General features: G+C 45.1%; 1 protein-coding gene across 2 annotated transcripts in view; it reads left to right on the forward strand.

Annotated features, from left to right (window-relative positions):
- The window catches only part of MX1 (MX dynamin like GTPase 1), a 30,209-nt gene that overhangs the window by 12,132 nt on the left and 3,097 nt on the right, over nucleotides 1-14,980 (forward strand). For both annotated transcript variants that reach the window (XM_059921621.1, XM_059921622.1), the window contains 7 exons: nucleotides 1,600-1,798; nucleotides 4,382-4,460; nucleotides 4,807-4,929; nucleotides 5,338-5,479; nucleotides 9,110-9,268; nucleotides 11,600-11,676; nucleotides 12,995-13,237. In XM_059921621.1, the coding sequence (XP_059777604.1) occupies nucleotides 1,600-1,798; nucleotides 4,382-4,460; nucleotides 4,807-4,929; nucleotides 5,338-5,479; nucleotides 9,110-9,268; nucleotides 11,600-11,676; nucleotides 12,995-13,237 (1,022 nt within the window). The remainder of the gene's footprint in view (nucleotides 1-1,599; nucleotides 1,799-4,381; nucleotides 4,461-4,806; nucleotides 4,930-5,337; nucleotides 5,480-9,109; nucleotides 9,269-11,599; nucleotides 11,677-12,994; nucleotides 13,238-14,980) is intronic.

Raw genomic sequence — 14,980 nt, forward strand, 5'->3', positions numbered from 1 at the left:
AGATGAATGGATACGCAAAATGTGATGTATCAATACAATGGAATAGTATTCAACCTTAAAAAGGAAGGATATTCTGACACCTGCTACAATGTGGATGGATCTTGAAGACATTATGCTTAATGACGTAAGCCAGGGCAAAAGGACAAATACTGTGTGATCCCACTTATATGAGGGATCTACAGTGGTCAAGTTCATAGAGACAGGAAGTCAAACGGGGGGAAAGGGAGAAAGAAGAGTGGGTGTTCAGTGGTGACAGAGTCTCAGCTTGGGAAGAGTAAAAGGTTGTGGAGATGGTTAGTGATCAAGGTTGCCCAACAATGTGGAAGTGCTTTATGCCCCTGAACTGTGCACCCAAAAATGGTTAAAATGGTAAATTTTATGTTTTTTTTTAAATTAATTAATTAATTAATTAATTTATGGCTGTGTTGGGTCTTCGTTTCTGTGCGAGGGCTTTCTCTAGTTGCGGCGAGTGGGGGCCACTCTTCATCGCGGTGCGCGGGCCTCTCACTATCGCGGCCTCTCTTGTTGCGGAGCACAGGCTCCAGACGCGCAGGCTCAGTAGTTGTGGCTCACGGGCCCAGTTGCCCCGTGGCATGTGGGATCTTCCCAGACCAGGGTCCGAACCCGTGTCCCCTGTGTTGGCAGGCAGATTCTCAACCACTGCCCCACCAGGGAAGCCCTAAATTTTATGTTTTAAGAAATGCATTTGGCTGTAAACAGCAGAGAACCTGAGTACAGTGGCTGAAACAAATGGCGATTTATTTTCACGCCTAACCAGAACTCTGGGCACAGGCTGCTTCCCTCGGGACCGCTGTTCAGTGACGCTGTCAGGACCCAGTCCCTTCCACCTTCTGCCTCACCATCCTTAGCTGCAGGCGCTCATTCTTTGCTTGTCCTGCTGCCTGTCGTGCCTGGGATGGGAATCTCTGGGCCAGGGCAGCAGCTACCAGTGGACACGGTAAACCTCAGGGTTAGTCCTGGGCTGGCTTCGCTGGACAGTCCCACGGGGCCCCGTACCTGGAAGGGTCCACACCTGGAGTGATCCTCTGATGCTGCCATCTTGCAATACTCAACGTTTGAACAAGGGGCTCTGCGTTTCCATTTTGTAATGGGCCCCGCAAATGATGTAACTGGTCCTGGCTGGCCCAGTGTTCCTCCAAGTGTGAGCCAGACCCCACCTGCCCCAGAAATAATCGGAAAATTTTTAGAAATGCAAGTCCCTCGATCCCACCGAACCTCCTGAATCCGAATCTCTGTGGTGGGACCTGAGATTCTGCATTTTAAGACCTACCTTAAGGTGGTTCAGATGCACAGGAAAGTTTGAGAGTGAACTCCTCCACTGGACAGAAAGAACACATAAGGGCCATTACACGCTACTGTCTCTTTGGTGTGAGAGCCGAGATCTGGGTGATGTGAGCTTGGGGAGAACACAGGGGCTGAGCCTCACACCTTCGCTCTGCAAGCCCTATTGTCTGCCCTCAAGCAGGGTGGGAGGAAACCAGGGGCCAGGGGACCTGCCTTCCCAGGGGCAGAGAGCTGTCCTTACTTTTCACTCTGCGAAGCTGTGAGCATTCTCTAAGCAAAGTCTCTGGGTCGTAGGAATCTTGACGAAGCCCGATCTGGTGGACAAAGGCACCGAAGACAAGATAGTGGACGTGGTGAGAAACCTCGTCTTCCACCTGAAGAAGGGCTACATGATCGTCAAGTGCCGGGGCCAGCAGGACATCCAGCACCAGCTGAGCCTGTCCAAGGCCCTGCAGAAGGAGCAGGACTTCTTTGAGAACCACGCCCATTTCAGGTAGGCGGGTGGTGTTTTCCGAGTGTGAACCAAAATTAAGGACCTCCGTCCTCACGGGGGAAAATGGATGCTGTCTGAGATCAGATTTTGAGAGTATCCGTGTGTGTTTGTTCCTTGACAATGACCGTGGAATTTGCCTGGAAGAAAAAAGGAGGAATTCACAAAGTACTGCAAAGAATAAATTTAAAACATTAAAATAAGGCAGAGATTTTTGCAATAACTGAAATAGTATGGTTCTGGAACCGGAATATAAACATAAGTGAAACAGGATAGAAACAAAGTAGAAAACCCAGAAATAAGACTCAGATACATATATTTGGTCTATGATAAATGTGGCATTTCAGATCCCTGGGCTATGTCAGTTTGATCATCAATCAGTGGCATTGAGATAATTGTTTAATATTTGGGAAAAAATTAAATTGTGACCTTACTTAACATGGGATACCAAAATATAATAAATATCAGTTGAAGTTTAAAATTAAGTACAAGAAAGGCACCATAAGCATCCCAGAAGAAAATATAGACAGAGAATTTATAATCCCAGGACAAAAGTCTTTCTAACCCTAATGCCAAAAATGAAATTTTTTAAAAAGGAAAAGACTGATAAATTGGTTAGATTTGAAATAATGAGAAGATGTAGAGTTGGTGGGAAAGGAGGGGCGTGGACCTTCACCTGTGCTGCTGAGAATGTGTGCTGAGGTCACATGCGAACCGGTCTGCATAGGTGCGTCCCCGAGGTTGAGTTTCATTTCTAGGAATTCCACCCAGGAAAGTAAACAGAGATGTATCCACTAATGTTGGCTAAAGGATGTTCAGCACAGGTTTGTTTTTTATTTAAATTTTTATTAGAGTATAGTTGCTTTACAATGTTGTGTTAGTTAAAGGTGTACAGCAAAGTGAATCAGTTATACATATACATATATCCACTCTTTTTTAGATTCTTTTCCCATATAGGTCATTACAGAGTACTGAGTAGAGTTCCCTGTGCTATACAGTAGGTCCTCATTAGTTATCTATTTTATACATAGTAGTGTATATGTGTCAATCCCAATCTCCCAGTTCATCCCAATGCCCCCTTCCCCCTTGGTATCCATAAGTTTGTTCTCTACATCTGTGTCTCTATTTCTGCTTTGCAAATAAGTTCATCTGTACCATTTTTCTAGATTCCACATGTAAGCAATATTATACAATATTTGTTTTTACAGATTTGTTTTTAATTGTGAAAATTTGGAATCTAAATGTTGAAAATCATGGGATTTATATAAATGAACTAGAATAAGAGATCACAGTGTTGGCAACCATTAGAGTGCTGTGCAATGAGATGCCAATAAAAAGGAGCTTATAAGACGTGGAGAAAAAAAGTGACACAGTCACTGACATCCCTTGTGTGCACACGTGTGTATGTAGGTGGAGACCCATGTCCTTCGTAAACATTATCACATTTGATGCTCCCAGAAGCCTGCAGAGACATATAATTCAGAAGAGATACTTGTACACCTGTGTTCAGAGCAGCATTATTCACAATAGCTAAAACATGGAAGCAACCTGAGGGTCCATTGATAGATGAATGGGATAAACAAAATGTGGTCCGTCCATACAGTGGAATAGCATTCAGCTTTAGAAAGGAAGGAAATTCTAGCACATGTTGTGACATGGATGAACCTTGAGGACATTATGCTCAGTGAAATAAGCCAGTCACAAAAAGACAAACACTGTATGATTCCACTTATACGAGGCCCCTAGAAGAGTCAAATTCATAGAGACAGGGCCTGGGGGAGGGGGAGGGGGAGATGTTTAATGCGGACAGAGTTTCATTTGGGGAAGATGGGATAGTTCTGGAGGTGGATGGTGGTGATGGACGCAAAGCAACGTAATTGTACTTAATACCACTGAATGTGCGCTTACAAATGACTGAAATGGTGAATTCTATGTTGTGTATATTTTACCACAATTAAAAAAATTGACAGGTGTGGAAACTGAAACTTAGGTATGAGTGTACTCTTGCAAAGAGGTGTGTGAACTCATGCTTCCTGGCTGCCCTTCGTCCTAAAAAGTCCCTTAATATATAGAAAATCATGTAATAACTCACCCTGCAAACACATATTTGGAAAGAGTGAGAGAAGGGCTTGTCTTCCTTCCTCCAACCAGCCCATGGTTTAAGTTCTCCTCTTGGGGAAGGGTGGGTCCCCCAGTTCAGGGTTCATCCATACACCTGTGTCAGTATATTTTCATGAAGCTCGATACTGATATGCATTACGTATATAGAAGGGTATGTGCATGTTATGAAAATGTATCTAGAGGTGACTGTATATTTTTATAAAGACCATTTCTATAGTCAGATGTCATGAGACACAATATATCAGCTGGCAGGGATCATTCTATACCATTTTTGAAATACCCAACGTTACTGAAATTCAGTCAATTCTATGCGATCCAATTCTGAACATTTGTTGGGTACCAGATGCAGGACATTCCATCCAGTGGGATGTAACTGGATTTGCCTTGGCTTTCCCCAGCAGCAGAGAGCCGACTTGCATTTTCTGGCTAGACCCAGATGGACATGTACGTTGTCTTCTCTTTCAGGGATCTTCTGGAGGAAGGAAAGGCCACGGTCCCGTGCCTGGCCGAAAGACTGACCACTGAACTCATCACGCACATCTGTGTAAGTACTTGCAGAGCTGTCCAGTCTCTGAATAGAATCCTGCAAACACAAAGCTTAACCATGTCGGCTAACAAACGTCAGCACACGTGGATCTCCTGTGCATCTTGTGAAGGTGCCGGCTCAGATTCAGGGGGTCTGGATGTGGCCCTGGATTCTCCCAGGCGGTGTGGATGCTGCCTGCCAGAGGACCACACGTTGAGTGGGATGCTAAGAAACTGTCCACTTGGCCTAATTAAAAATCAGCATCTTACGAGCATTGGACTAACTCTTCCTTTCCCATCATCGCCAACCTTGACTCGTTCCCTCTTCATATTTACGTCTTTCCACTGTTTTCGATTTTCCTCAGAAATCTCTGCCCCTGTTAGAAAATCAAATAAAGGAGAGTCACCAGAGAATAACAGAGGAGCTACAGAAGTATGGCTTAGATATCCCGGAAGACGAAAGTGGAAAGATGTTCTTTCTGATAGATGTGAGTATTGCCAGGGGCGCCAAGTTGGAGAGTCACACTTCACCGTCCACAAAGGGATCGTGCGTGGGCCTTGTGCGCATCTCTCTTCACTCCCCTAAAGCTGATCCGGACTCATTCTGGCCACTTAGCACCAGAAAGGGGCTGGGGTTGGGGGATGGTGGGCAGGGAGTGGCAGACCATCCTATTCACAGCATCGCCTCTTCCTCAAGCGCCCTCACCCGAGACCCCTGGGCAGTGAGGGGAGTTTGGGGATGTCTGCTGCCAAAGCCTCTTCTCTCCTGTCCTCCCACCCGGGCCCGTAAGGCAGCAGAGAAGGGCTCGCCCACCCTCTGCATGCATGCGACCGCCAAACTACTTTGCTTGTATTTGGAATATCTCCGCTGATACTTGTGTTTTTCTTCTTGGCAGAAAATTGATGCCTTTAATAAAGAGATCACTAATAAAATAGAAGGGGAGGAATTCGTGGGAGAGTATGACTCTCGGCTGTTTAACAAAATGCGAACCGAGTTCTACAAATGGAGTATTGTGGTTGAAAAGAATTTCCAAAAAGGTGAGTCCAAGGCACCGTGGTAAACCCTGCAAGTCAAGTTGAGTCCAGGGCCGGGGGGCTGGGTGATGCAGTTGATGAAGGACGCCCAGAGTAAGGAGTTAGTGGCGTGAAAGCCACACGTGCTGTTTCATATCCCTGAACTCTGGCCAGCAAGCATCTAGTACTGATTTCAGAGGACACCTGGAGAGAAAATGCAGATTCATTGGCCCATATCAATCATGACTCTTAGAATAATCAGCACTCCCTCATCAGTGAGCAGGTCGACATGTCATGTGTGTCACGCTCTTTTTGTTACCAATGGTGCTGCCCCTGAAGTAACCCAGTTTGATCTTGGTTAACCCACCAAGGCCTTGAAGCCTGCTGTGTCTCGTAATGGATCTTATAGTTGCAGCGATGAAAAGAAAATACAACGGCTTGCTAGGTACCAGCCTTGCATCGTGAAATCCTCAGGAGTCCGAAAAAAGTAGAAAATGTGATCTGAAATTTATTTTTTTACTCCTTTAAGAAGCTTAAAGTAAATCGTATATTGACAAATGATAAAGCTACAGCAGCTGCGGGAAATTTCAAGTAACTTTGCTTTTATTCCAACAATTTGGTGGCAGGGGAGTAGGTGGAGTGGGGCTGGTTCCATAATTTATTTCAACTGACCAGGGCTGTTCAAATTGACAGTCCTCCTTGGCTTCGAGTAATGAACATGGGAAGAGAAATCTTGCGAGTTTTTGCAGAATTCAAAGGCTACACCTTTTTTCCTTGGCAGAGGGCATGCAGGGTGGGACTGGGCAAATAACACTGAGCCTTGTTGGAGAAATGTCCAGGAAGCTCATTCCTGGGGCCGTAACTTGTCATGTGTCCACAGTCTCTGTGCTGCCTACAGGAACTAAGTCCACGCACAGAGGGTTGTACGCCTGCTGTGTGCTCATGTGGAGGGAGGGCCCCGCTCTGTCCCTCTCAAGGAAGACAACAGTCCTTGGCTTCCAGAAACCCCCTCACGGCATTGCCCAGCCATGTTTTTATGGCATAAGTGCTTATGGCAGTCAGCCTGCGAGAAAAACAGCTCATTTTTTAAAATGCTAAACTCCTCCCAACAAATTATCAGTTACGTATCACTGGACACCCAAATGTAAGAGAATTAATTTGGACCCCTAACTCACCCCCTATCCAAAAATAAACTCAAAGTGGATCAAAAACCAAAGTGTATGAACTGAAACTGTAAAACTCTTAGAAGAAAACATAGTTTTAAAACTGTGTGACCTTGGATTAGGCAGTGATTTCTTTAGCTAGGACACCTAAAGCACAAGCAACGTAAGGAAAAAAGAAAAATTGGACTTCATCAAAATTTAAAACTTCTGTGCATCAGAGAACACTATCAAGAAAGTGGAAAGATGCCCCACAGAATGGGAGAAAATATTTGCAAATCATATATATCAGCAGTCCCCAGCCTTTTTGGCACCAGGGACCGGTTTCGTGGAAGACAGTATTTTTCCACGGACGGGGGGCTGGGGGGTAGGAGGGGGCGGGTAGTTCAGGCGGTGATGCGAGCGGTGGGGAGTGGCAGATGAAGCTTCACTCACTCGCCTGCCTTTCACCTCCTGCTGTGTGGCCCGGTTCCTAACAGGCCGCAGACCAGGGGTTGGGGACCCCTGATGTATATGATAAGGGGCTAGTATCCACAATACATAAAACTCTTACAACTCAACAACAAAAAGAAGAGAAATAATCCAATTTAAAGATGGACAAAGGATTGGAATAGACATTTCTCCAAAAAAGAAGATTAACGTGTGGCTAATAAGCACATGACAAGATGCTCAGCATCATTAGCCGTCAGAGAAATGCAAATTAAATCCACGGGGAGAGCCCATCTCACACTTACTAGGATGGCTACCATCAAAAAGACAGTTAACAGGAAGTGTTGAAAGAAATGTGGAGAAATTAGAACCCTCATGCACTGCTGGAGCAAATGTAATGGTGAGATGCTTTGGGAAACATTCTAGCAGTTCCTCAAAACGTTAAACAGATCGTTACCGGATGACCTGGCAGTTTCATTCATAGGTGTATACCCAGGAGAATGAAAATAGGTGTTCACACGAAAACTTGTATATGAATGTTCTTATCAACATTATCCATAACAGCCAAAAAGTGGAAACAATGTAAATGTCCGTCAGCTAATGAATGGATAAACCAGTTGTGGTATATTCATATGTATTAATTTGCTAAGGCTGTCACAGTAAAGTACCACAGACTGAGTGTCTTAAACAACAGAAATTTATTTTCGCTCAATGCTGGAGGCTGGAAGTCCAAGGTCAAGATGTCAGCAAGTTTGGTTTTTTCTGAGGCCTCTTTTCTTGGTGTGTCGATGGCAGCCTTCTCCCAGTATCTTCACATGGTCGTCCTTCTGTGTGTGTCTGTGTCTTGATCTTCTCTCCCTATTAGGACACCAGTCATATTGGAGTCTCCCCTCATGATCTCAGGTCAACTTAACTACCTCTTTAAAGGCACTGTCTCCAAATGCGGTCACTTAACTGAGGCACTAGGGGATAGGACTTCAACAAGTGAATTTGGGGGAGACACAGTGCAGTGCCCAATGGAATATTATTCACCCATAGAAAGGCATGAAATCCTGACCCATGCTACGACATGGATGAACCTTGGTGGCATTATGCTAAGTGAAAGAAATGAGACACAGAAGGCCACAGATGTCTGATTCCATGTATATGAAATGTTCAGAATAGGCAAATCCATAGGGATAGAAAGTTGATCAGTGGTTTCCAGGGGCTGAGGAGAGAGGGAAATGGGGAATGACTGCTGTTCCGTGGTGTGATGGAAACGTTCGAGAATTAGGTAGTGGTGATGTCTGCACCACTTTGTGAATATACTAAAAATTGTACACTTTAATAGGGTGAATTTTATGGTAAGTGAATTAGATCTCGATTTTTTTAAATGCCTCTGAGAAAATATCTCCTGACCAAAAGAGGGCAACCAGGCTACCATCCCTGGTTAGTTCTTCAAAAAAAAAAAGGAACCATAGCCCTTCTGCATTTTTACCCCGCAATGGAGGTGTTCCTCCACACTCCAGTTTGTTGAGAGTAAAAAGAATTCCAAGAATATAAAGAAAAAATTAAGTGCTTTATGTAGTAAACAGTGATAGCATATCACATTAATAATCTAACTATATTATCCCTTTGATTTATAAACACTTTCTACTCCTGCTACAGCCCAGGAATATGTGCTGTGTCACTGATTCTAGCTGGTGTTATGGTCATTTCTATTTTTTAAAGGGTCTGCAATCATAGTATTCTGTGATACAATTTTTTTAAAAAAAATCGAATTTGATTTACAAAATTCCCTACTCAGGTACCTTTTCAAGAATCTGTCTTACTCTAAGTTCCTGCATTTACTGTTTTTTGACGTCCTACCCTGGCTCTGTTCTTGCCATCTTGAGATGACTAAGGACAATTATCTCGAGATCTGTTTCTTTACTGCAGTCCTTGAATCTTTTTCGACTTGAAAATCAGATTTGATTTTTTTTCCTGCCCCTCTGTACTTTCAGAAAGTTTAGAATGGTATTGTGTTCAACAAAACCTGCAAGGCCATTTTTGTAAAATAATTCAGAGCTGTTCTTTCCTTCTGTAGGTTACAACGCCATATGTAAAGAAATCCAACAGTGTGAAAATCGGTATCGTGGCAGAGAGTTGCCAGGGTTTGTGAATTATAAGACGTTTGAGGCCATCATAAAAAAGCAGGTCGGAGTTCTGGAAGAGCCGGCTGTGGACATGCTGCACACAGTCACTGGTGAGTCCTTGCTTTTGCTTTTAGGTATTTTATTTCTCAGACAGGGTCGAAGCTAGTAGTTCCTGCTGGGGTGTTTTCCAACACAACAAGCCAACCAGTCTTCTTCTCCAGGCACCACCTGGGTGTCTCACAGTTCATTCCCGTTCTGACACTAACTGCTCGGAGTTAGCACAGACCCCACAACTTAGGGGTCAGCCCACAAGACCACCCACTTCAGATGGCAGCTCCATGTCCGAGCCTCCTGTACTTCTGAGTGACCAGCTGTACATCAGAGCTCCCACGACCCCTTCCTTGGGCTCCATCCTCTGCTAGAACAGCTCACGGTCTCAGGAACACGCGCTACTTACCTGTACTGGTTTGTTATAAAGGATTTGCTTACCTTTACCAGTTTATTATAAAGGATAGTACAAAGGTTGCAAAGGAAAGAGATGCATAGGGTGCGGTCTGGGCAGGTCCGAAGTGCAGGGGCTTCTGTCCCGAGGCGGGGCGGCGTGGGGCACCACCCTCTCGGCATGTGGACGTGTTCCCCAGCCTGGAAACTCTCCGAACCCTGTCATTAAGGGTTTTTATGGAGGTATAATCCATTATCCTATGGAGACATAATCAAATTTTAACTCCATCTCCAGCCCCTCCCCCAGCCCCCAGAGGTTGGGGAGAAGGGGGAAGATTGGGCTGAAAGGCTTCTAAACAAAGGCTTGGTCTTCCTGGTGACCAGTCCCCATCCTAAAGCTAACTAGGGCCACCTCATTAGAACAAGAGATGCTCCTGTGTCAACCAGGAAATTCTAAGGGATTTAGGAACTCCGTGTCAGGAACCAGGGACAAGAGCTGAATGCATATTTCCTATCACACCTCACCTTCCTCTACCCCATTGCTATGAATACTTCGCAGTCTCAAAATACTCTGTTTATTTGAAATCTCTGAGAAGTAAGATTGATGACTAAACAGCTCTACATTATGCGAGTGTCTTGAGCCTCTAAAGTGCTGTATGAACCTAGGGTGGTGTCACTGTTGTCACGTGCAAATGGGAAACTATGTCCGCACCGTCGAGGAGAAATGCAGCATGAAACGGTACGGACCACTCCCTTCTCCGTGAAATGCTTTGCTCCTCGGTTTCCGAGAGATCCCTGAATCTCTTCTCTTCATCGCCACCTTGGCTGACCCCCTTCTCACTCAGGCTTCAGCTGTCTCCTTTTAGCACTAAGTGATAGTCTTTCGTGGATCCACGACCTAGTAGTGGTGGGGGGGGACAGCCTTATAAGAGTTTCTAAGACATGTATTTCTAATTAAATTTTACCTTTAAGCTTAATAGCCATAAGCTGAAATCTGTAATTGTATTTTGTTGATCAATTGTGCATAATTCATTCGGTCCTGAAGAAAATTGTTAGTACTTCAAGGCTTCAAGTTACAGATAACATTTATATATATATGTAATAAATATATATATATATAGGTATATAATATATATATATATACCTACTTCTGAAACATGCAATTTGGAGTCAAAAGATTTCCAAGCATAAAGATGCTGTACGTCATACTAAGATAACATTCTGTGAGGAAGTCAAGTGGAAATATGGGTCTCAAAAATAAAAAGAAGCTTCCCTGGTGGCGCAGTGGTTGAGAATCTGCCTGCCAATGCAGGGGACATGGGTTCGAGCCCTGGTCTGGGAAGATCCCACATGCCGCGGAGCGGCTAGGCCTGTGAGCCACAGTTACTGAGCCTGCGTGTCTGGAGCCTGTGCTCCGCAACAAGAGAGGCCGCGATAGTGAGAGGCCCGCGCACCGTGATGAAGAGTGGCCCCCGCTTAACACAACTAGAGAAAGCCCTCGCACAGAAACGAAGACCCAACACAGCCATAAATAAATAAATAAATAAATAAATAAATAAAAATTAAAAAAAACACAAAAAAATAAAATAAAAAGAAACAATGTAAATTTTCTGATTGAAATAAGAGTTTGTTCACCTCTTTCTTTCAAATGAATTAGAGCTATTTCGATTCCATTGATGTATTTAAAAGAGTGATGTGTTTTACTATAAATATTAATATATTTATAACTTACCAGAAATTGCATTCTTTGCAACTATTTATATTTGGGATGACAATTTAAACGTCAAGTAAATATGCCAGGGAACATTTAGCTTTTCAAGTTCCTCCAGGGAGTTTTTGAGCAAAAAAGCACACGTTCCTCCTTCAGTGAGAAGAGAGGGGGGGAGGGAGGGGGGAGGGAGGGAACTGTTTCCTGCTGTTTTATCCTCTTAGTTTTTACAATCTGTGAAGATCGTGGATCCTTCTAGCAATACCGGACTTCTTTGTTTTTCTTTCACCAGATATAATCCGGGCTGCCTTCACAGATGTTTCAGAAAAAAACTTTAATGAATTTTTCAACCTCCACAGAACTGCCAAGGTAAAACCCACCAGATGTTACTTAAAAAAAAAAAAAAAGAATGTAAGCCTGACACTAGAAAATAGATTTCTTACATTAAGACTGTTGAACCTTTATTATGTATTTGGAGGAGCAAATAATCAAGATCAATAGTGAATCTAGCGATTTGACCAGTGATGTCTGGTTAAAGGCAGTAAGAGGGAGCGAGAGAGTGAGAATTCGGAAAGGAAATATTTAGTCACAGGAACAAAAGAGAGCTGTAGTGAGTGGGGAACACTGTCACATCTGAAGAAAATGGCCCTGAATCCCAAAACTCATTGAGGAAGCCGAATGGAAAAGACTTGTCCAATCTCAGAACAAGGGCTCCCCCTCGTCCTGCTTGGGCTACATAACTAATACCACGGCAGACATTTACTTCTCACCGTCCAGGAGGCTGGAAATCCCAGCTCGAGGTGCTGGCTGACTTCTCACTGTATCCTCCCATGGGTGGCGGGGGGAGACAGCTCCCTGATGTCTCTTCTCAGAGGGGCACCAATTCATTCGTGAGGGCTCTACCCTCATGACCTGATGACCTCCTAAAGACCCCACCTCCAAATGCCATCCTATTGAGGATTAGGCTTTCCATGTATGAATATGGAGGGGATGGAGACCCAGTACAGATGGGAAGACTGGCTCTGCCTTTCTCAAGCCAGAGATCTTGGGGCTACTTAACGTGCCTGGGCCGCCGGCTTCTCATCCACGGAATGGGACTAAGAATGCCTTCTGCAGGAGGTTGTAATGAAACATAGAGGAAAAGGTTTAGGACTGCACCTGGCCTCGTGCGTCACACTCAGTGGCACTCAGTGAAGTCTGGGGGTCCAGATACTTTCTGTGTGAAGGGTCTCCTCCCTGGCTTTCTGGCAGCCAGTTTCTCTAAACTCCAGGAACGTGAAACATACGGAATTTGACTGATTGAAATCTAGCCTCCATCTTATCCCTGTGAGCTCTCTGGTGGAAAAATACTCCTCCTCCTCAGATGGAAAAACGTGTAAAAGAGAAAAGGAAAAAGCTGGAGATCAGGCCCAAGAACAGAGCCCATGCGGGTTCCCAGGCTCTGGGGATGCAGGGTCTGCTCACATGTGTGGCTTAGGCTTCCTGGGAAATTCTGACCCTTGGCTGGGAATGGGAACCCCGCCTCCCCATGCCCAGATAAGCCGACATAGGGACAAGACGCTGCTCCAAAGCCACATGCTTTTTTCCAGTTGGCACTTGCTGGTGGAGGTCTTTGCAGAGGACCTCTCTTCCTGTGACCCAGTGATTTGTTTCTAGAAGGAAATTTTGTGTTTCTCCTTTGCCATAGTCCAAAATTGAAGACATTAGATTAGAACAAGAAAAGGAAGCTGAGAAATCGATCCGACTACACTTTCAAATGGAGCAGATCGTCTACTGCCAGGACCAGGTTTATCGGCGTGCGTTACAGAAGGTCAGAGAGAAGGAGGCAGCAGAAGAAAAGAGCAAAAAGCCAAACTCTCATTTCCAACCACAGAGCCTCTCAGACCCCTCCATAGCAGAGATCTTTCAGCATCTGATCGCCTACCACCAGGTGAGTCTGCGAGCACCTCAGAACGGCACTTCTCATCTGTTTCCTTTCTGTGAGTGCCTCTTTTCTGTCTTGTCACTGTAAGGTGACTGCCAGCTCCATCTTTCAGCCCTGGGTAAGCCTCTGTAGAAGCAACTCGATCAGAGAGATGAGAAGGGTTGTTACTTACAGCCTCTTGAATCTGGTTTTGGCTGGCTGTGTGGCCCTGGTCAAGTTACTTAACCTCTCTGAGCCTTAGCTTTCTTCTCTATAAAGTGGTACCTCCTCTCGGGGTTCTTGTGAATATTCAGTGTGAGGAGTGTGAGTGAACCCCTCCCCGCAGCTTTGGAAGGCGGCGGCCTCTGGCCACAGACAAGCTGCTCGCAGAGACATGCACTTTGGTTGCTACCCTCCATTTCAAATAACTTGAAGGGCCATCAGATTCATCCTGGGGAAGGATGCCCAACTCAGAGCCCTTGGGATATGTGAAAGTCTGGACAGGAAAGCAAATGGCAGTCTCCTGGTTTACCAGATGTCTCCATCACTTTGGGCGGAGCTTCTCACACTGACCATGCTTGTGCATGTACAGGATCCTGTGGAAATGCAGAGGTGGGGCGTGGCGGGTCTGAGGTGGGGCACGATTCTGCATTCCTGACGGGCTCCCAGAGGATGCCACGCTGCTGGACAGGGGTACACTCTGAGCAACAAGGCTCAAACTGAGGGTGGAACTCCGTGTCCTGCAGACCCTAGGATGTGTGAGTGAAGCCAGTGAAGGGCAAGGTGGGGGCACCTGTGTGCCCCTCGGCTTCTCCTGCAGCTAAGCTCAACCCCCTTCATCTGCTCACCTGCCTGGCAGAGCCTTTTAGAGTGAGTAATGCGCGTGCACGCACGTGCACACACACACACAAACACATGCACACGTTAAGGCCTTCAACTGATTGGGCGAGGCCCACCCACATTCTAGGGGATGATCTCCTTTACTTCAGGTCAACTGATCGGAGCCATCAACCACATCTACAAAATACCTCCACAGTAATACCTAGATGAGAGTTCAATTGAATAAGTGGGTCTACAGCCCGGCCAAGGTGACACATGAAACTGACTGTTATACCTGGGGAAAGGATAAGGCTTGTTTTATATTGATAAATATAAGCAAAGGAATTGGCTTATATGATTGTGGAGCCTGGCTGGTCAAGTCCAAGATGTGTAGGACAAGCCATCAGGAAAGCCAGACGGGAGACCCCTGGGTCGGAGCTGAAGAGTGCTGGGCACAGGCCGAATTCCTTCTTCCTCAGGAAAATTTCTGTCTGCGTTGGAAGAGCTGACATCTTTGTGACTTTAAATTTCCTATTCAGGAACATCAGGGGTCTTTCCTTCTTAAGATCTCCTTTCTGGGGGCCTTAGAAGTGTTTTAAAGTTCTCTTTGTGTAGATCGTGCGCACTTCTGGAGTTTTATTCCTACATCTTTTCTTGACTTTGTCCCTCCTGGAAACGAGCCTTTTCTTCCATTATATCTTCTGTTTGTTGTTAGTAGATACGATTTCTGTATATTGTCTTATACTTGTTAACCGTACTGATTCTCTTATTGTTTGTGGTAGTTTTACAGATGATTCTCCTGAGTTTCCCTAGTGGACACTCATCCCTCTGCAAATAGTGGTGGCTTCACCCTCTCCCTTTCCAGTTTTATACTTCAAACTTTTCTCGCCTCATCTGGTCCCTTCGATGCAACTCGAAACGATAGTGAGCCAACAGACAGCCTTGCCTTGT

Source organism: Balaenoptera ricei, chromosome 4 (genome assembly GCF_028023285.1).
Source record: "Balaenoptera ricei isolate mBalRic1 chromosome 4, mBalRic1.hap2, whole genome shotgun sequence".
NCBI classification, from domain to species: Eukaryota; Metazoa; Chordata; class Mammalia; order Artiodactyla; family Balaenopteridae; genus Balaenoptera; species Balaenoptera ricei.